This window comes from Mesoplodon mirus (assembly GCF_964341445.2).
Source record: "Mesoplodon mirus genome assembly, chromosome: 16".
Lineage (NCBI taxonomy): Eukaryota > Metazoa > Chordata > Mammalia > Artiodactyla > Ziphiidae > Mesoplodon > Mesoplodon mirus.
Window position 1 is genome coordinate 49,852,835 of NC_138992.1, and position 20,993 is coordinate 49,873,827.

Here is a 20,993-nt window from a genome sequence, read left to right on the forward strand (position 1 = left end):
ACATTTGATTTTTGAGTGGTGTCAGAGCATGTTTATAAATTGAGAGGAAGACTGAGAGAAAAATGGTTAAAAAGGATAAGTGAAAGAGGGAATGAACGTGGAACATCTTCCCAGAGGCGCAAACAAGGGATAAATGTAAGGGTATAGATAGTTCTAACATGCTCTAGTAGTTACAAAAATTAAGGTCAATCAGGTAATCACCTTACCCAATATATTCATCTTTATTCTCCTCCGTCACCAGGATATTGGAACCTCCCAACTTCAGGTCATGTGAAGTTACTTTTCCCAAAATCTCCATGTCAACAGAAAAGTACATTTCTAAGCCACATTCTTCAATGTTGTTGTCTCTGGGTGATATAAATATATACAACCACTAATTAACAAAATATGTAAAACTGATTTCAAGAAAATACCTTATTGAAAGATAAATCTTCAAACCTTATCCAGATAAGGGAGTTATAAAATTCAGTATCAATAGATTCCAAATCCTTAATAGTCAGTTTTTTACTTAGCATACGCTTGTAGAAGGGTAAAGAGAAACCAGTATCAATGAACTTTCCATGAAAAAGTGCCTGCCAAGAAAAACAAAAAATGTTATTTAAAAAATTACTAAGTAACAATTTTCTTATTCAGAGCACAATGATAACAGAGAAATCATGAGGCTTTACAGGCAAAAAAAAGGAATAAGTAATCAGCATAAATCATGAAAACTAAAATATTATATAAAATGCTAAGTATGAAAAACAAATTTACAGAGTTAAAACAGTATCTCTTTAACTGAGGTCAAACACTTAGCTCTATCATGTCCTATCAAAAACTGTAAAAGAGGATGATAATGGAGCTTTATCAAACCCCCACTCTTTCTAATATGTTTCACGAATTACATTAACCCCACTGGATGGAGAAATGAAGGCATCTCAGGGCCCCCGTGCATGCACCTGGAAAGACCCCACCCCCGCTTTCTTATCCCACAGTTGCCTGAGAGATCTTCAAGACTAACCCCGTCGTGCCTTCACTCCTATTCACAAGAGTCAAAGCAGGAAGTCCCAGACCCGCAGTACCTTGACTCTCACCACCATCTGCCTGTCCACTTTGATATCTGATTCCATGTCTCTCATCTCCCCAAACTCTCAAAACCATCTACTGTGTTTTGCCCTCTGAAGCTCATGATCCATCATATTAGCAAAACCCCCCACATCCTCCACTCATTCTTTGAAGATCCTTTAGCATCTTGTTGTAACACAAATCTGGCATTTTTCTGAGGATCCTGCTTCCTTTCAAATCCTCTCAGAGGGATGGCTGTTTCTCTCTTATCCTCCTTCATGTCACCAGGCCTAGGAGTGGGGTGCGTGTTGCTTCTCGTTACTAATGTCACCTCCCTAACCCGCCCCAGCTTTCAATTTCAAGCCCATGCCACCCCACTGCCTTGGTGGCTCACCACCCCCCACCTCCTTGCTGCAGTCATCCTTAGGTCTCCGGGTTTCTCCCTGTGTTTTTCGACATGACCACCATCATTTTGAAGATTTCAACATCTACACTGATGATTCTTTTACTACCCTGGAGTTATAGTCCTTTCCATGATCTTAGGCTCTAACTTAGCTAACCATTCTCAACACCACACCCCAGACACTGTGATTAGCGCTAGCTGCAATCCTGCATAAACTCAGTTCCAAACACCTAATTTTCCAGCTCACTGCCCTTAGTAGTAACACCAGCAATGTCTGACTCCACTGGGATCTAAGAAAATCAGGGAACCTGTTACCTTATCACTCTCTCTCTCAGCCCCCTCGTGAAGTTCTCTCTCCCCTTACTCAGGTTAGATTCCACCTTCAATCATTAAAATTACTCCCTTGTACCTTCAAATCCTGTCTCCCTGGTGTAAAAATACAATACATCAATACCTTTGTATTTCTGGCAAAATCCAAAGCCTAGCTAAATACAACTGTCCACCCACTCCATGCCTATGCCTGGGCAATGGAACACGCCAGAAGTGTATATGCAACCATGTGACTGGTTCATGACCAACGCCCTCAAGTGGGAGCCCACTGCATTCAGTCTCCCGCTCTCCCAGATGACTATTTCATTCCTCAAGTACCTCCTCACTCGGAGCAAATGATCTTGGCTTTCTATTTCACTGAGGAAACAGAGCCATCGTAAGAGAACTTTTGTGTGCTCCACCACATCTGCTCACTAACAGCATCTGAATCTATGTACTCTTATTATGGAGAAGCTCTCTATTACTTCTCTGTGCAACTAAACAGATGTCCTCCTTGCTCTCCTATTCAAGGTCATTGCTCCCATATTCCCTATCTCGTTGACCTCCTCAAATTCTTTCTTCTCTTACTTATCATCAGCATATAAATGTTTTATCCTCCTCCTATTCTTGGTTCCTTACGTACTTCTGGTTACTGTCCAACTTCTCTATAATCCTTTACAGCAAGCTTCTTTTAAAAGACCTGCTTATATTTGTTGTCTCCACTTCTCCTTCCGTTCTCTCTTCATTTCACTCCCTCCAACCTTTCCTCTCCACTGCCCCTGAAAATCATGCACCTGGCCAAGTCAAACGGTTACTTCTCAGACCTCGTCTTGCTCAGCCTACCAGCAGTGGACACAGTTGACCACTTCTTCCTTCTTGAAACACACTTCCTTCTTCCTCTGTCTTCTGGAAACCGTTCTTATTTGATTCTCCTATCTCCTCCTCTGCCTCAGCTCTTTTGCTGGTTCCTTCTTACCTCCCCAGTTTATGTGTCCTTAAACGTCTTCTCTGTCCACACTTATTCTTTAAATGGTCACAAACCATACCTAGATATCCCCTCATGGCCAGCCTTGTACATCCAACTACCTATTCTACATCTCCACTTGAGTGTCTGCAGGCATCTTAAACAAACCAAATTCCAATTCTGGACTCCCTCCACCACCACCCCCCATTTCCTCTGGCCACAGCCCTGCTGTCCTGGGAAACGGCAACTGCAACCAGACAGCTTGGCGCCGTACTTGACTCTCCCTCACACCCTGCATCTAAATGGTCAGGAGACCCTGTCAGCTCTACCTGCAGAGTATATCCAGAATCCAAAGCACGCCTCACTACCTCCGCTGCTATACCGTTCAAGTCCAAGCCACTACTGCCACTCACCTGGGTGGCTGCAAGTGGTCTTCCTGCTTCTCCTCTTGCATTCCTCTGCCCTCAACTATAGTCCCTTTCTAAACAGCAGGAAAGTCAGCTTAATAAAACCTAAGTCACATTATGTTACTTAGATTATGTCACTCCCTGCTCAAAACGCTTAAGGGAATTTCCCAAAGATTCCACACACTAGCTCTCAACCTCATCTCCTACCGCATTCTCTCTCAGACACTCTGCTCCAGCTATGACATTTTTCATTCAGAAACGTACTTCCACCTAAGACCCATTTTTCTTGCTGTTCCCTATGCCTAGAATATTGTTCTCCAAAATTCCTGCATGATTCAACCCCTTACTTTCTTCTTATTTCTGTTCATGTGTTACCCATCAGAGGCCTCCTCTAATCATATTAAATAAAAGAGCAACACTGCCTTTCCTTCAGTACCTACTTATTTATTCTTTGCCTCCCTCTAACAGAATTTAGATCCCTGAGAACAGGGACTGTGTCTTTTTTTCATGGTTTCATCCCTCTCATACTATGATACCACAGTAGGCACTCAATAAATATTTGCTGAGTGAATGAACAGACAATAAAGTGCAAATAAATAAATACAAACACTTCTCAAGAAGGCCATAGTCCCACAAGACCTTCTGCAAAGCTCTGAAAATTCCAAAAACATTAATCGAGTTCAATTATTTATACAACTCAGATTTTCCTGTTATAGAAAAGTGGTCATACTATAATTAGGCTTAAATGAAAGGACTTTTAAAGACCAAGTGGCTATATCAATAATCTTCATATTCATAATCTTGATTTCACACAGGTACTCAAAAAATAAACTATATATTGATACTCTCTGGGCAAACTTCCTTGGTAAGAAAATTTGTGAACACACATAATCAAGGATAATGCGTATAATTTTTTATAAAGTCCTCTCTAAAATACTTTTGAAATAAGCAAAGTTTAAATAAATAGGCAATGGAAAGTCAGGACTCACCATAGCAATAAAGCGACCAATGAAACAGAAGTATGAGAGATGGTCTGGATTAATGGTTGATGCTGGATTTATCTGCAGACAGTAGTTGTTCTTGCCAGCATACTCAAACAAGCAATACATGGGGTTCAAAACTTCATGTGAAAGCAAGAAAAACCATTCTCTACAAGAAAATAGGTCAACGTTATTTTTAGCGCCCATACGTATGAATTTAAAAACAGATCTTAAATACATCCATACACACATCATACCTCTGCTCAACAGCCTTTAACAACTCCGCTGTGCAATTCCTTAGCCCTCCATTTAAGTTTCTCTGCAATGTAGCCCTCCATTCCAAGTTACCTGCCAGTTCCTGAGTTGCCAAACTATAAACTTGGTGTTTCTGACATATACTGTGCTTCTTCCTATGCCATATTTTTGTTTGTGTATGAATCCTCCACGTCAACTCAGCCTACGGGGATCCCACTTTCTCTTTCAAGTCCAGCTTAGATCAATTCCACTTTAGCAATTTTTTGAAGCAATTTTCAGTGTATTTCAGTGTCTCAGTCACTGAATACTTTGTGGTAACAACCTCACAATAGTAGTCATTTTTCTGCACTTGACTGGCCCACTTGACCACTACATCCACCAGACTGTAAGCTCCTCAAAAACAAAAGCCATACCTCTATATATTTTTTGTATCTTTAACTCTCATAGGCATCCTACAACCTATATGCAATAGATTTTAGTAAATATTTGCTGGTGATACTGAGATACACAGCACTGCTGCTATGGAACAGTTTTAATTTTTTTTTGCCAATGCATTAAAAATGGAACTATAATTTTAAAAGATGAAATCTTTAAATGTGATAGGCATTCTCTAACTTATTACCACCTAGTTTGCCTCATTTTAAAAAGTCCAATATAAAAAACCCAACTAGATAAAAGATTAATAATTTATATTACAAAATAAACTCAATTTGCAAAGACTCTCTTCAACAGCAATTTCTTCTAATGCAGGGTTCCAAACTCAAATGTCTACAGGTATCAGTAAGTGAGTACAAGGGGCTTCCTTCTCTGCATGGGCTGACATTCTCTACTTAGCCACAACCCCCTATTCCTCATTGTATCCCTGATAAAAGTTATCATCAGTCTTAAGGAAGAATTACTTCCGGGCATATAATCATAGTCATTAGACAACTTGGCAGTGGTGGGCAGGAAGTGAAAAAGAGTGTATGCTACCCTATAGAGTAAGAAGCTACTCTGATTCAGTCAATTGATGCCATGTGAGAAGGTGGGGCAAGTGATTTTAAAGATAAGCCAGAAATCTTGATTCACAGGCATAATCTAGTGATTTCCTTTAATGTCGTAAAGTAATGTAAAAAAATTTAAAATCACAATGGGGGGCCATCACTGTGCAGGCTAGATCTGGCCTGGCAGCCTGTTTACAAATGTTTTTCCAAAACTTTTAAAACACAATCTTGGAAACTTACTGAAGGGTAGAGAAGGGAGTCTAAATCAACTGAGAAATGATAAACACCAATTTATAAAACAAAATCCAGTCCCAACATAAGTAGCTGAACCAAGTCAACTTCACACTGTAATGAGGCAGAAGACATGTACCCAGGGAAGAGGACTGAACAGATCTAGTGAGAATATGTTTAGACACAAAAACTAGAAATAAAATTCCCAGCTGTTGCAGATCACTTTTAGCAAACAGCCCAGAGAAAACTGAGTAAATTCAAAAAAAGAATGACTACAACATGGCCTCTAACCTATACTCTAATGGTAACAAAAAAGAAGGAAAAATTCTAACTAGCAAGAGGCAAAGAGTTCCCTTTCAACATATTCTTCCATATACTCTCAAATGAACTAAAGAGTTACAAGAGGTTGAAAAAATTATTATACGACAAATGAGCTAGCGGAGCCTAGAGAAGAAAACAGTAAAACCACTAACAATGAAAAATCACATTAGAAGCAGCAAAATGTAGGGCAGTACTGCAAACAGTGACATGAGGATAGGCTTCAAAAAAAATCAAAACAAAATGAAAAAGCACAAAGATAAAAATGATCAGAGAAAAGATGACAGACATGTAAGACTGACAAAGGAGATTCCACATACCCATGATTGATGTTCCTGAAGAAAAATGGAACAAATGGAACAGAAAAAATATTCAAAGACATAATAGAAGAAAATTTCCCTTAAATTAAGGAAGATCTTAATATGTTTCTAAAAAAAGATATAAAACAATCAACAATGAAATTAATGAACTTCAAAGAAAAGGCCTATGTGGGCACCCAGAGGAAAAAGCTTCCTACAAGGTGCTGGCCTCCCACTTCACAGTGCTTACATTCAATACTAGAAGACAGGAAAACAATGTCTACAGAGTACTGGAGGAACTAGTGTTGTGTGAGAAACTTATATCTAGTGAAGTTGTTGTTTAAATAAAAAAGCAATAGAAAACACATTCTCAAGCATGCAAAACTACAGGAATATGTCACCCTTGTGAACTCCTGACTAAACCAAAACCAATACATGAATCAAAATAAAGAATTTGGGAATAAGAAAATAAATGGTGTGGAGTAACTGACTACATACATTATATGCATTAAAACCATCAAAATATAAAATAAAACCCAAACAGTTAAGGTAAAAAAGGGTTCAGATAAGAATGTGACTGTTATAAAGTCAGACACTGTAAAAATAATACCGTATTTCATTTCTAAGATGTACCTTTCTTTTTAATGTCTGAACATTTCTGAAATTGAGATAAATCACAATAGATGTGATATGAATATCCATTATGACAGGTAGTTTCTTTTCTGAAAAAACTTAATAATGTTTTAGATGAGAAAATATGTTAATACAACCAGCTCTGATAATCCCACACATATACCTCCACCAGTTGTACCTAGTCCCACAACTCTTTTTTAAAAGCCAGCTGTACTAAAATTGTGATTATGTAATTCTGTACACCTGTGAAATATGAGTTCAAACAGAGTTGTTTCTATGAAAAGCAAGTTTAATTCTTTGGAAATATTTAATGAAAGTGTTTTACTAAAATGTGAATTGCTGTCAAATTAGGTTTGGGCAAAGCAATTGAGGGGAAAAAATTAAATAAAAAGGATTGCCCATTCTTATTGCTTCACAAGTGCCTGTTAACAATATACTTAGTGAATGTGGAAAACTTTATTCTCAAAAGGACTCAGACTGGATTAAAAACACAAACATAAAACCAGCATAAACTGATATAATAGCAAAGAATAAGAAACAACCTTATGGATGCTGACCCATTAATTATGCTATCTCCAGACAATGGAGTATTGTGCAACCATTAGTATTAGCTCTATATATGATATGGAAAGATGTCCATGATATACAAAATAACAAAATCAGGCTGCTATATTGTGCATACTGTATGATCAATTCTGTTTAAAAAAACAGCAAATATGTACGATATCACACATATATTCAAATTTATATACAGTTGACCCTTGAAAAACATGCTTTTGAACTTTGCAGGTCCCCTTATATGTGGATTGTTTTCAATAAACATAGTACCTGTCTTTTCATTTTACAAATCTTTAACTAAGTGTGGGGAAATGTTTGTGTTCAATTAGAGATAATAGTGTGTGGAATCAAAAGAACTAGGGTTCGAGTCCAGATTCTATCCAAACTGCTTCAGCTTCCTGCCCTTGGGTGAGTCACTTATCAATTCCTTTGTTTTGTTTTGTTTTTAATTGAAATATAGTTGATTTACAATATTGTGTTAGTTTAAGGTGTACAGCAAAGTGATTCAGTTATATTTTTTTCAGACTATATTCCATTATAGGTTTGTACAAGATACTGAATATAATTTCCTGTGCTATATAGTAAATCCTTGTTGCTTATCTATTTTATGTATAGTAGTTTGTATCTATTAATCCCATACTCCTTTGCTTCTGAAGCAGAGACAGCAGTACACAGATTTTTGACAATGTAGGGGTCAGCATCCCTAACCCCCATGTTTTCAAGGGTCAACCGAATCGGCAGAGAAAATGTACAGGATAACCAACATAATAATAATAATGGTTACTGCTAGACTTATGTGAATATTTCAATTTTTGTTTTTAAAAATAATTTTGGATTGCTGTTGAAAAAATGTATCATTTCAAGAATATATCCACTGCATACAATGGAGATAGTTATTTTAAAGCAGATATGTTTTTTATTTTACCTTGCTAGACCACCATAATCAAGTCCTTCTTCTCCTCTAAATATTACATATAATCGCCTCCTCAAGTCATAGGGTTTTAGTGCCATAATCTAATTAAAAACAAAAACAAGGATATTTAATCACTCACGTATAACACAAGTTTCCTCCAAAACAATTTTATTTTAATTTCATCTGTATTTTCAAAAATTACACATTTCCTTACCTTATACAACGCTTTTAACTCAAGAGATAACTGGTTTGTTCCACAAACTAGCAAAGATGTATCTTACTCTCCTAAGCTTTCTCTGATACACTTTCATAAATCTCTTTCCCCTCTTCTGGTATTAAATGATAGTTCTACTTTGGGTTAGTAGCAGAGAGGAACAGTTTGACACAGAAAAGTTTTTAAGGATAGAAAACATTCCCTTCTCTGTCACTCTCCAAATTTTACCAGAATCTTGTAAAAGGTGACTTATAAGTTTTTTTGGCTAGCAACACTTACTGAGAAGCAAAAGTTATTGCTCTGGGTCCTGCTTATACCACACATTCCATTTCTCAGTAGGAAAGGAACTCAGCTATTGTGAAGAATTATTTATAAGATTATAAATTTAAGCATAAAAAAGTATATCTTAAAATAGTATCTATACCAATCCTTAAAGGCTTATACTAAGGTTACTAGTAAATAGGCTTTACTTCTGGATAAAAATGAATTACTTCCCAAAGCCAAGACTGGTCTGGGTTGGGGCACAGCTCACCAGCAGGCCTCCACTTCACAGGAAGTCACTGGCTCAGTCTTGCACAGCATGATTCTCCCCAAGCCAGGGGACAAGGCAAAGTAAAATCTACCATGAATTTAGATGTGCACTTACTTACAAAAACAAAGTTCACACAGAGCTTGGGACTAGCTAAGAATTTATCAACTCAAACCAAAAGAAGTTTTGATAATAAACAGCTATATTAGTATCTTGTCCAAACTCCAACAGCTATTAAAATGAAGCTAGGGTTTGAACATCACTGACTTGAGAGAGTTGTTATTCCATTTTGGCTTGTATACATAAAAGTCCCTATGTACCTGTACACAAACGGAATTTTAGTTCATCATTGTAATACTTTGGGAGAGGACTGAGAAGAAAAATTCTCGACCTCATCAGAAAAAAAAGAACTGACAACAATATTTTGACTTTTCATCTTCATTCAGCAGATGACTCAGGAAAGACAGACCCATTACATTCATTTATTCATGCATAGAATGTTTATTAATACATGCTATGTGCAAAAACCCTGTTCTAGGTACCGTGCACAGCAGCAGTAAATTTAAGAGCTGTGATCTCTTGGAGCTTCATTCTAGTAAGGGAGATAAACGCAGTGTGTCAGGCAGTGGTAAGTGTTAATAAGAATGAAGTACCATAAATGGCTAGAATGGCACTGTGAGGGAGGTGAGCAGAGAACTGCCATCTTAAATGGAGCGCTCCAACAAGGTCTGAGATCATGACGCTTAAACAGAAACCAAGAGGAGGTGAGAATTAACACTAGGGTTATTAGAGGAACATTTAAATGGAATACAGTACCTATACCAATCTAATTTTAAATAGTTTAGTAGCATTATCATGTCTTTTTTGTTTGAGTTAATAAAAGTCTTAGAAAAGTAAATAAGTGTCAAAATGTGTCAACTTGTTCCAGAAGCTCTTTAAGCTTTCTTTTAGTAATCTAATTCACGGCAGGATGATTTTGTCTCTCAGCCTAGGTACCTGTGCCTGCAAAATGGAGATAATAACAGGAGCTATCTCAAAGGGACGTTGTGAGGATGAAGTAAATGAAATGATAAATCTAAGGTGCCAGTGCTAAGCATATGGCAGTCACTCAATACATGATGGGGCTTATTATGACTATTATTGTAATGGACACTCAGTAAGTGGTAGTCATTGTTACAGCTGTGTTCTGAATGGTTTAAAATCTCTAAGCCCTAACTCCCTTTAGATATACAGAATACAGTGACTCAAGTTGTACAGTCTCTCTCAGTATCCGAGGTACATTGGTTCCAGGACACCCCCACAGGTACCAAAATCTAAGGATGCCCAACCTATGCATATCTTCCCATATATTTTAAATCGTCTCTAAATTACTTATAACACCTAATACAATATAAACACTACATGAATACAGGCATGCCTTGGAGATACTACAGGTTTGGTTCTAGACCACTGCAATAAAGAGAATATCAGAATAACTCAATCTACGCGATTTTTTTGGTTTCCCAGTGCATATAAAAGTCATGTTTACACTGTATTATAGTCTATTAACTGTGCAATAGCATTTTCTCTAAAAAGACAATGTACATACCTTAATTCAAAAATACTTTATTGTTAAAAAAATGCTATCATCTGAGCAAGTCATAATCTTTTGGCACTAGTAAATCACAGATCACTGATCACAGACCATCATAACAAATTAATAGTAATGAAAAAGTTTGGAATATTTCAAGAAATTATGAAAATGTGACACAGAGACACCAAGTGAGCAAATGCTGTTGGAAAAATGGTGCCAAGAGACCTGCTCAACACAAGGCTCACATAAACCTTCAATCTGTAAAAAACACAGTACCTGCAAAACGAAATAAACTAAAGCACAATAAAACAAGGTATGCCTGAATTTGCTGGCTGCAGAAAATTCAAATTTTGCCTTTTGAAACTTTCTGGAGTCCCCCTTCCATGCCACCCTGGAATATTTTCTATCCACTGTTGGCTGAATCCATGGATGCTGTACCTGCAGATACAGAGGGCTGACTGTACAATTTTATTCTGATAACATCTTTCTTACCTGTTGAAAGGAATCTTCGAACAATGTCTGCCGGGACACATTGATCTTTACATGACTGGGTAGTGCATTAGACTAAAAACAAAAATAATATCGTAATATCATGTAAGTTACAGGACATGTATTGGGTAAAGATAAAACTAAATGATTATGAACAGAAGATTTATTTACCACCGTAGTACCTGGCACAAATAACGGAAGTGAGCAAGTTTCCACCTAAAGCTGCGTTCATAAGCAATCTGTGGACCACCTTTAGTTCTAAAGAAAAACAAAAACAAACCATATGTTAATTCATAATAAAGCTAGATATTTAACATTTAGTATGAAATTGGAGTGTACCAGGGTCCTACAAATGACCATAGGAAGGTTACTTGTTGGGAGAGAAGTAAAGCTATATTTAGTGGGCCAACAGAGACTGGAGCAATGAGGACACACAACACACACAAAGAGGGAGACCATGTGTATGGATGGATCTTTTGTAAAGAAAGTTAGTTAATGTGCCAGAAGGATGTAACAGCAAACCTAAGAAGTGCATGCAAGCAAAAGCATCTTTTGGAAAAAAAATGAAAACATTTATAGAAAAACAAAAACAGATCTGTCATTAGCATAACAAACTAAAGGGTAATAGTAAAAAATATTTTTTAAGAAGAAGGGGTACAGGGGCTTCCCTGGGGGCGAAGTGGTTGAGAGTCTGCCTGCTGATGCAGGGGACGCGGGTTTGTGCCCCCGTCTGGGAGGATCCCAAATGCCGCGGAGCAGCTGGGCCCGTGAGCCATGGTCGCTGAGCCTGTGCGTCCGGAGCCTGTGCTCCGCAACGGGAGAGGCCACAACAGTGAGAGGCCCGCGTACCGAAAGAAAAAAAAAAAGAAAAGGGTACAATCCCAGATAACAGAGTGGAGAAGCAGGAACAAAATTAAATATGTTGGTAACTCAAAATAAATAAAAAATGTATAAAACAGTGATAATATGTGATAGAATTTAAATATTTATGTACATGATACATAGTCATAGTTAGCTTAACAGGAGAGGTTTCCTCATATTTGGAAAACAAATATTAAAAGCCAGTACTATTTCAGACAAAAGTCATAAAACATAAATCGTATTCATCAGTTCATTCAGTCCCATGTAATTAATTCTTATTGATCCTGATCTCTTGTTAGCAGTTTATGAAGCATCAGGTTTTCCATTAGAATTCTGTAATTTCTTACCCAGCTTGGTGGCATGATTTAAAAGTTATCAGAAACCTGGATTTGTAAAAAAGTCCTTTCTATGAACTTTCTTGAAGATCTTCATTTTTGTAAAAGCATCAGAGTAATATAAATGTCAAAGACTTAAAATGGCATGGTTAGAGACCTGATTACAATGCAACTGACCAAGAAATTTGGTTATTTATGCAACATATAACATCTTAAGATAATAACTAAAATTATGACATAACATTATACCAGGACATATCCAATTTTAGGAATTGCATATAATTTCTAGAACATTTATGTTAATAACATTTACCCATATAACCTAAGAAGGTTTATCATCACTCATTTGACAATGCTTCCCATGTAATTCAACATACCAAATTAATCTAATTAGTTTAATCTCTCTCTGAGATGTTTCAGGGAACTTCTGTAACATCCCAAATTTAGCAAGAGGTCAAAAGAATCCTTTTAGCACATTAGAGCTACCTTTCCATTGGGGGGAAAAATGTAAATCCACACAAAAATACTTTTGCCTGGCAAAAAAATATAAAAAAATAAAATAAATAAAACAGATAATCAACAAGGGTACAGCACAGGGAACTCTACTCAATATTCTATAATAACCTATATGGGAAAAGAATCTGAAAAAGAATGGATACATGTATATGTATAAGTAAATCACTTTGCTGTAACACCTGAAACTAACACAACATTGTAAATCAAATATATTGCAATATAAAATAAAATTTTAAAAATTTTTAAAAGGATATTAAAAAAAACCTGACAGATTTTCAAATAATCCAGCAGTCCTAATAGAGTACTGTAGGGAAAAAAAATGTTTCAAAGGGTTAATTCTTATTGGACCAATTCCTTATTGTTGGACGTGTAAGTAGGTGGAAAAACTTTAAATATAAATTCCTAAAGCCTTACTCATGTTATAGGTTTTAGATCTTTAATGATTAAAAAATTATAATAATGTGCTCAATGAAAGCCTTGGACTAAAAAAAAAAAGGGTTAATTCTCACTAACATATTGAGATTTACATTTTTATTAGAAAACAAAAATAAACTGACATTAGGATTTGCAGGAATGTAGACTGCGGGGGAGGAAAAAACCAACAGGCATGACACATGTCACCATGTAGGCATGACACCTACAATATAAAAATATAAAATTGAATTTTGTTGTAACACCAGGACTGGCAACAGGAATTGTCTGTGGATGGTATATGTTGCTTTTTCTACACTTTTTGGGAGGTCATGGTTTCAACCGCATTTTAGATTTCAACCATATATTAGATTGCAAAAATAAAAAGCTATGTTATTTAAAAAAAAGTTAGTTAAATAAAATACTAAAGTCTACTACTGACTATTTCAAAGAAAACTTCTTGACAACCCTTAAATCCAACGAGGAGAAAGGCTCTAGATAGAAGAGACACGAAAGGAAATTCTACCACATCTTAAAACTAATCTGAAATCGAAACAAATATTGCTGAAGAGAGTAAGCAAAGCAAAATTGAGTTCCTAGGAAGAAGTGATATCCAGTCACCCAGTTCAGCTAGTCAGTGAGGGAAGAAGCAGGGTGGGTGGCAGGTAGGGATAGGTTCTAGTCACATTGACACTAGTCACAAGAGAGAGGCATAAAGAACTTTCACCGTCTTAGGGCACATTTTGGAATGGATGGAAAATGTTCTCTTTTGTTGTCAGGTTCAAGTGAATTCATTCAACAAATATTTACAAAATGCACAGTATGTACCTGGCACTATTCTAGATAGTGAGAGTATTATTGGTTAATAAAACAGATTAAAATACCTGTTTTTGTGCATCCTATGTACTAATGAAGGAGATAGACAAGAAACAGAATGAATAAGTATACTATCAATATATATTCAGTGTTAGAAGGGGATAAATACCTCACTACTCCCGCTCCTCAAGAAGGAAGAAAAGGCAGCGTAAAAAGGACAAGGAGTGAAGTGGGGAAGAATTTTTAAATTGTGAAAAGGGTAAACAGAGTAGTGTTCACAGATAAAGCAGTATTAGAGCAAAAACATGGTGGGTATAAGCCATATAGATAATATTGAGGGAAATAGCATACCAAGCAGAGGAAATGAAAGCCCAGATGTGGAAGCCTCAGATGTCTGAGGTACAGCTAAGTGGCCAGGGAAGCTGAAGCAGAGTGAATGAGAAGAAATATCAGAGATGAGGTTGAAGAGATAATAGGGGTCAGATGCCATAAGGGCTTGGAGGCCACTGTAAGTACTTTGCTTTTCAGTCTGATTGAGATGGAAACCACTGCAGGGTTTTCTGCAAAGGAATAACTTTTTACTTAAATTAAAAGAAGAAAATTAAAAAGTCTTGCTGCTTTATGGAGAATAGTACTACATGAGGTGTGGGTAGAAAGCAGAGCAATACTTAAGAGGCACCACTCCAAGTGAGAGAGCGTGGTAGCTTGGACCAAAGCAGTGGCAGTGGATGTGGCAAGACGCAGCTGGTCCTGGATACCTTCTGAAGGTGCGGTGACTAGAATTCTTGATGGACTGTATGTGAGGTAAGAGAGAAAGAGCAGTCGAGGATAATTCCAAGATTTCTGGCTCAAGCACACCTAAGAGTGGAGTTGCCTTCAACTGAGATGGAAATAGCCCAGGTAGGACAAGCCTGACTGATGGCAGTTATCAGGAAAGAGTTATGAACAGCTATCAAGTAAGCAGCTGAATATATGAACCAAAATTTCAAGTGAAAAGTGAAAAGCTAGAGATAACATTTGTGAGTCATCAGCATATAGAAATTTTTTTAAAAGCATGACACTGGATAAGATTCACCAAGAGAATGAGCACGGACAGAAAAGAAAAGAGATCTAAGGACAGAGCTCTGGGTACTTCAATGTTAACAGGCTAAAGAGAAAAGGAGGAACCCCCAAAAAAGAGGAAGAAGTAAGACCAAAATGCAGAAGGAAATCATGAAAGTTGAGTCCCTGTACTATTGATACTTTTGCCAGGAGAGAGAAATTTTTGTCAAATCCTTCTTATTGTGTCAAAAGAGAACTGCAAAACAACCCCTCAACTATGTGGAGGTCACTGGTACCCTTAGTAAGGTCAGGGTCAGTGAAACTTCCTTGTTGTCAGTCTGAGAGAGAAATTAGAAACAGCAATATAGAGACAACTCCTTCAGTTAGTTTTCTTGTAAAGGGTGGCAATAAAAATGAATTTTCACTGAATGGATTTATAAGTTGAAGAGTTATGGCTTTCTACTTGTTCATTTTCAATCTAAGAGAATTAATAGATGATGAGAATAATTCATCAGAGAAAGATGGAAGATAGAAACATGATCACTGATGGAGCAGTTAATTGGAAAAGAGGGGGAAAGATCTAGTGTGCCTCCAGAGGGACTGGCCTTTGATAGGAACAATGACAGTTCATCTTTAGAATGAGGAGGGAAGACAGATACTGATAGGTAGATAGGTTTAATGGTAGGAATTTGTACAAAACTTTATGGCTGCTTCTATTTTCTTAGTGATGCAAAGATATCACACCTAAGAGTAAGGATGAAGGAGAGATCTTTCAAATACTTAATTAAGCTATTTTTTACCTGGAAAGTTCAATTTTGCTGAATGTCTCATTCTCTGACGTTGCAGCAGCATGATGCATCTGTTAAGAGCGCAGACTCTGCGGACAGACTGCCTTGGTCTGAAACCACTTCCATTACTTGCCATTATGATTTTGCATAAGTTAGTTATGCTCCCTAAGCCTCAGTTTCTACACTTGGAAAATAACAGTATCTACCTCAAGGAATTTCTGGAAGATAAAAAGCTAATTTATATAAAGTGCTTAGAAGAATCCTTGGCACATAGTAACCACTAAATATTTGTTATTGTTCTTATTAAGGAATTATGTGTCAGAAATCTATTCTGTAATAAAGTAGAGCAAAGGCAGGTATACTAGGGTATTACTTGTGTACATTTTCTTAATACACAAAGTAAAATTTGTTGCTAAACTTGACGCTAGATTAGAAGTGAAACTTTATGTCCTCACTAAACAGCATTTAAGAACTTCACTTACACAGATGACTTCCCATTGCGAGGATCTTTGAATGTTGTTGTTCTTGTATTATGATCAACAAAGTACCTAACGCCTTCCCGGGTATACCTAATTTCCCAGCCTTCTGGCAGGGGTTCTTCATTCTGTAGGCTAAAAGAAAAAGTTACAATCACAAGGCGATCATTTTCTAGGTGCTAAAAATGTCTGAATCAAGGTTTACTTGATTCCATCTTCAGACATGTGTAAGATCACTTAAGTAAGGCTGCAGTATATACATACCCTTGAGTTCTGGGATCCTCCCACTGGGTTGTTTTTGTGTTATGATTCACAAAGTAAACTCTGTCTGTTGAATCCACTCTTTTTTCTAAAAACAGAGTGAGCATAGCATTTAATAACTATTTCCTATATATACATTTCAGGTATTTTTACCAACAACATATTAGCTTACCCCAGCCTGGTGGCAAAGGCCCATATGGGTCATTTTCTGCAGCTAACATTGAAGCCTAATTGGAGAAAAGGGTTGGGAGGAGAAATTTAAAAAACAGGTTTTTAATATAAAAGCATAAACTTAAGCACTTGGCAGAATCACATTTTACAGTAATTTTCTAAAAAACACGATAAAGGAATGTGAATATAGAAATTTCAAGACACAAAGTCTTAAAAATGTCATGAGTTAAGAGGAGTCAATTAAGTGATAAAATTAATAGTTTTTCTAAAATGATTTAGAAATAATATATCGACATCAGTACTTTAATCTCTTAGCCCTTCCATAATAGTCCACAGGAGTGAAATGACATGAGAAAAGAGCATATAGAAAATTGTAGTGTTAGGGGGTGTGGGTTGGATCCCTGATCGGGGAGCTAAGATCCCACATGCCTCACCGCCAAAAAACCAAAACATAAAACAGAAGCAATATTGTAATGAATTCAATAAAGACTTTAAAAATTCAAGAAAAAAAAAAGAAAGAAAATTGTAGTGTTAAAATGAGGTAACATTATTTGTTGAAAAATAAAATAATTATCACAGTTCTCTTTAAAACAAATGCCTAGAATGGGAGGAAGATGGCGGAAGAGTAAAACACGGAGATCACCTTCGCCCCACAGATACATCAGAAATACATCTACACGTGGAGCTACTCCAATAGAACACCCACTGAACGCTGGCAGAAGACCTCAGACCTCCCAAAAGGCAAGAAACTCCCCACGTACCTGGGTAGGGCAAAAGAAAATAGAATAAACAGAGACAAAAGGATAGGGACGGGAACTGCACCAGTGGGAGGGAGCCGTGAAGGAGGAAAGGTTTCCACACACTAGGAAGCCCCTTTGTGGGCGGAGACTGCGGGTGGCGGAGGGGGGAAGCTTCGGAGCAGCGGAGGAGAGCGCAGCCACAGGGGTGCGGAGGGCAAAGCAGAGAGATTCCCACACAGAGGATCGGTGCCGACCAGCACTCACCAGCCCGAGAGGCTTATCTGCTCACCCGCCAGGATGCGCAGGGGGGCTGGGAGCTGAGGTTCGGGCTTTGGTTGGATCGCAGGGAGAGGACTGGCTGCCTGAACACAGCCTGAAGGGGTTAGTGCACCACGGCTAGACGGGAGGGAGTCCGGGAAAAGTCTGGACCTGCCGAAGAGGCAAGGGACTTTTTCTTCCCTCTTTGTTTCCTGGTGAGCAAGGAGAGGGGATTAAGAGCGCTGCTTAAAGGGGCTCCAGAGACGGGCGCGAGCCGTGGCTAACAGCGCGGACCCCAGAGACGGGCGTGAGATGCTAAGGCTGCTGCTGCCACCACCAAGAAGCCTGTGTGCGAGCACAGGTCACTATCCACACCTCCCCTCCTGGGAGCCGGTGCAGCCCACCACTGCCAGGGTTCCGGGATCCAGGGACAACTTCCCCGGGAGAACGCACGGCGCGCCTCAGGCTGGTGCAATGTCATGCTGGCCTCTGCTGCTGCAGGCTCACTCCGCATCCGTACCCCTCCCTCCCCCAAGCCTGAGTGAGCCAGAGCCCCCGAAGCAGCTGCTCCTTTAACCAAGTCCTGACTGAGCGAAGAATAGATGCCCTCAGGCGACCTACACAGAGAGGCGGGGCCAAACCCAAAGCTGAACCCCGGGAGCTGTGGAGCTGTGAGAATAAGGAAAAGAAAGGGAAATCTATCCCAGCAGACTCAGACGCAGGGGATTAAATCTCCACAATCAACTTGATGTACCTGCATCTGTGGAATACCTGAATAGACAACGAATCATCCCAAACTGAGGAGGTGGACTTTGAGAGCAAGATATATTATTTTTTCCCCTTTTCCTCTTTTTGTGAATGTGTATGTGTATAATTCTGTGTGAGATTTTGTCTGTATAGCTTTGCTTTCACCATTTGTCCTACGGTTCCGTCTGTCCCTTCCATTTTGTTTGTTTTTTTACTTAAAAAATTTTTTTTTCTTAATAATTATTTTTTATTTTTATTTAAATAACTTTATTTTATCTTACTTTATTTTATTTTACCCTCTTTCTTTCTCTCTTTCTTTCTCTCTCTCTCTCTCTCTCTCTCTCTCTTCTTCCTCTCCCTCTCCCTCCCTCTTCCTCTCTCTCTCTCTCTCTCTCTTTCAACTTCTTCTCCCTTTCTTTCTGAGCTGTGTGGATGAAAGGCTCTTGGTGCTCCAGCCAGGAGTCGGTGCTGTGCCTCTGACGTGTGAGAGCCAACTTCAGGACACTGGTCCACAAGAGACCTCCCAGCTCCACGTAATATCGAATGGTGAAACTCTCCCAGAGATCTCCATCTCAACACCAAGACCCAGCTTCACTCAACGACCAGCAAGCTACAGTGCTGGACACGCTGCCTAAAATCATAATAAGGCCACAGACACCCCCAAACACACCACCAGACATGGACGTGCCCACTACAAAGACAAGATCCAGCCTCATCCACCAGCACACAGGCACTAGTCCCCTCCACCAGGAAGCCTACACAATCCACTGAACCAACTTTAGCCACTGGGGACAGACACCAAAAACAACGGGAACTACGAACCTGCAGCCTGCAAAAAGGAGACCCGAAACACAGTAAGTTAAGCAAAATGAGAAGACAGAAAAACACACAGCAGATGAAGGAGCAAGGTAAAAACCCACCAGACCTAACAAATGAAGAGGAAATAGGCAGTCTACCTGAAAAAGAATTCAGAATGATGATAGTAAAGATGATACGAAATCTTGGAAAAGAGTAAATGCAAGAAACATTTAACAAGGACCTAGAAGAACTAAAGAGGAAACAAGCAATGATGAACAACACAATAAATGAAATTAAAAATACTCTAGAAGGGATCAATAGCAGAATAACTGAGGCAGAAGAACGGATAAGTGACCTGGAAGATAAAATAGTGGAAATAACTGCTGCAGAGCAGAATAAAGAAAAAAGAATGAAAAGAACTGAGGACACTCTCAGAGACCTCTGGGACAACATTAAACACACCAAAATTCGAATTATAGGGGTTCCAGAAGAAGAAGAAGAGAAAAAGAAAGGGACTGAGAACATATCTGAAGAGATTATAGTTGAAACCTTCCCTAATATGGGAAAGGGAATAGTTAATCAAGTCCAGGAGGCACAGAGAGTCCCATACAGAATAAATCCAAGGAGAAACACGCCAAGACACATATTAATCAAACTGTCAAAAATTAAATACAAAGAAAACATATTAAAAGCAGCAAGGGAAAAACAACAAATAACACACAAGGGAATCCACATAAGGTTAACAGCTGATCTTTCAGCAGAAACTCTGCAAGCCAGAAGGGACTGGCAGGACATATTTAAAGTGATGAAGGAGAAAAACCTGCAACCAAGATTACTCTGCCCAGCAAGGATCTCATTCAGATTTGATGGAGAAATTAAAACGTTTACAGACAAGCAAAAGCTGAGAGAGTTCAGCACCACCAAACCAGTTTTATAACAAATGCTAAAGGAACTTCTCTAGGCAAGAAACACAACAGAAGGAAAATACCTAAAATAACAAACCCAAAACAATTAAGAAAATGGGAACAGGAACATACATATGGATAATTACCTTAAATGTAAATGGACTAAATGCTCCCACCAAAAGACACAGACTGCCTGAATGGATACAAAAACAAGACCCATATATATGCTGTCTACAAGAGACCCATTTCAGGCCTAGGGACACATACAGAATGAAAGTGAAGGGATGGAAAAAGATATTCCATGCAAATGGAAATCAAAACAAAGCTGGAGTAGGAATTCTCATATCAGACAAAATAGACTTTAAAACAAAGAGTATTACAAGAGACAAAGAAGGACACTACATAATGATCAAGGGATCGATCCAAGAAGAAGATATAACAATTGTAAATATTTATGCACCCAACACAGGAGCACCTCAATACATAAGGCAAATACTAACAGCCATAAAAGGGGAAATCGACAGTAACACAATCATAGTAGGGGACTTTAATACCCCACTTTCACCAATGGACAGATCATCCAAAATGAAAATAAATAAGGAAACACAAGCTTTAAATGATACATTAAACAAGATAGACTTAATTAATATTTATAGGACATTCCATCCCAAAACAGCAAAATGCACATTTTTCTCAAGTGCTCATGAAACATTCTCCAGGATAGATCATATCTTGGGTCACAAATCAAGCCTTGGTAAATTTAAGAA

General features: G+C 38.2%; 1 protein-coding gene across 1 annotated transcript in view; it reads right to left on the bottom strand.

Moving 5' to 3' along the window:
- WWP1 (WW domain containing E3 ubiquitin protein ligase 1) overlaps positions 1-20,993 on the bottom strand; it is a 117,950-nt gene that overhangs the window by 15,787 nt on the left and 81,170 nt on the right. Inside the window, exons 12-20 of the mRNA XM_082601684.1 lie at positions 16,780-16,834; positions 16,611-16,695; positions 16,353-16,481; positions 11,285-11,360; positions 11,106-11,177; positions 8,310-8,398; positions 4,117-4,276; positions 439-572; positions 207-347 (exon numbers count right to left, since the gene is read on the bottom strand). Coding sequence (XP_082457810.1) covers positions 207-347; positions 439-572; positions 4,117-4,276; positions 8,310-8,398; positions 11,106-11,177; positions 11,285-11,360; positions 16,353-16,481; positions 16,611-16,695; positions 16,780-16,834 — 941 coding nt within the window. The remainder of the gene's footprint in view (positions 1-206; positions 348-438; positions 573-4,116; positions 4,277-8,309; positions 8,399-11,105; positions 11,178-11,284; positions 11,361-16,352; positions 16,482-16,610; positions 16,696-16,779; positions 16,835-20,993) is intronic.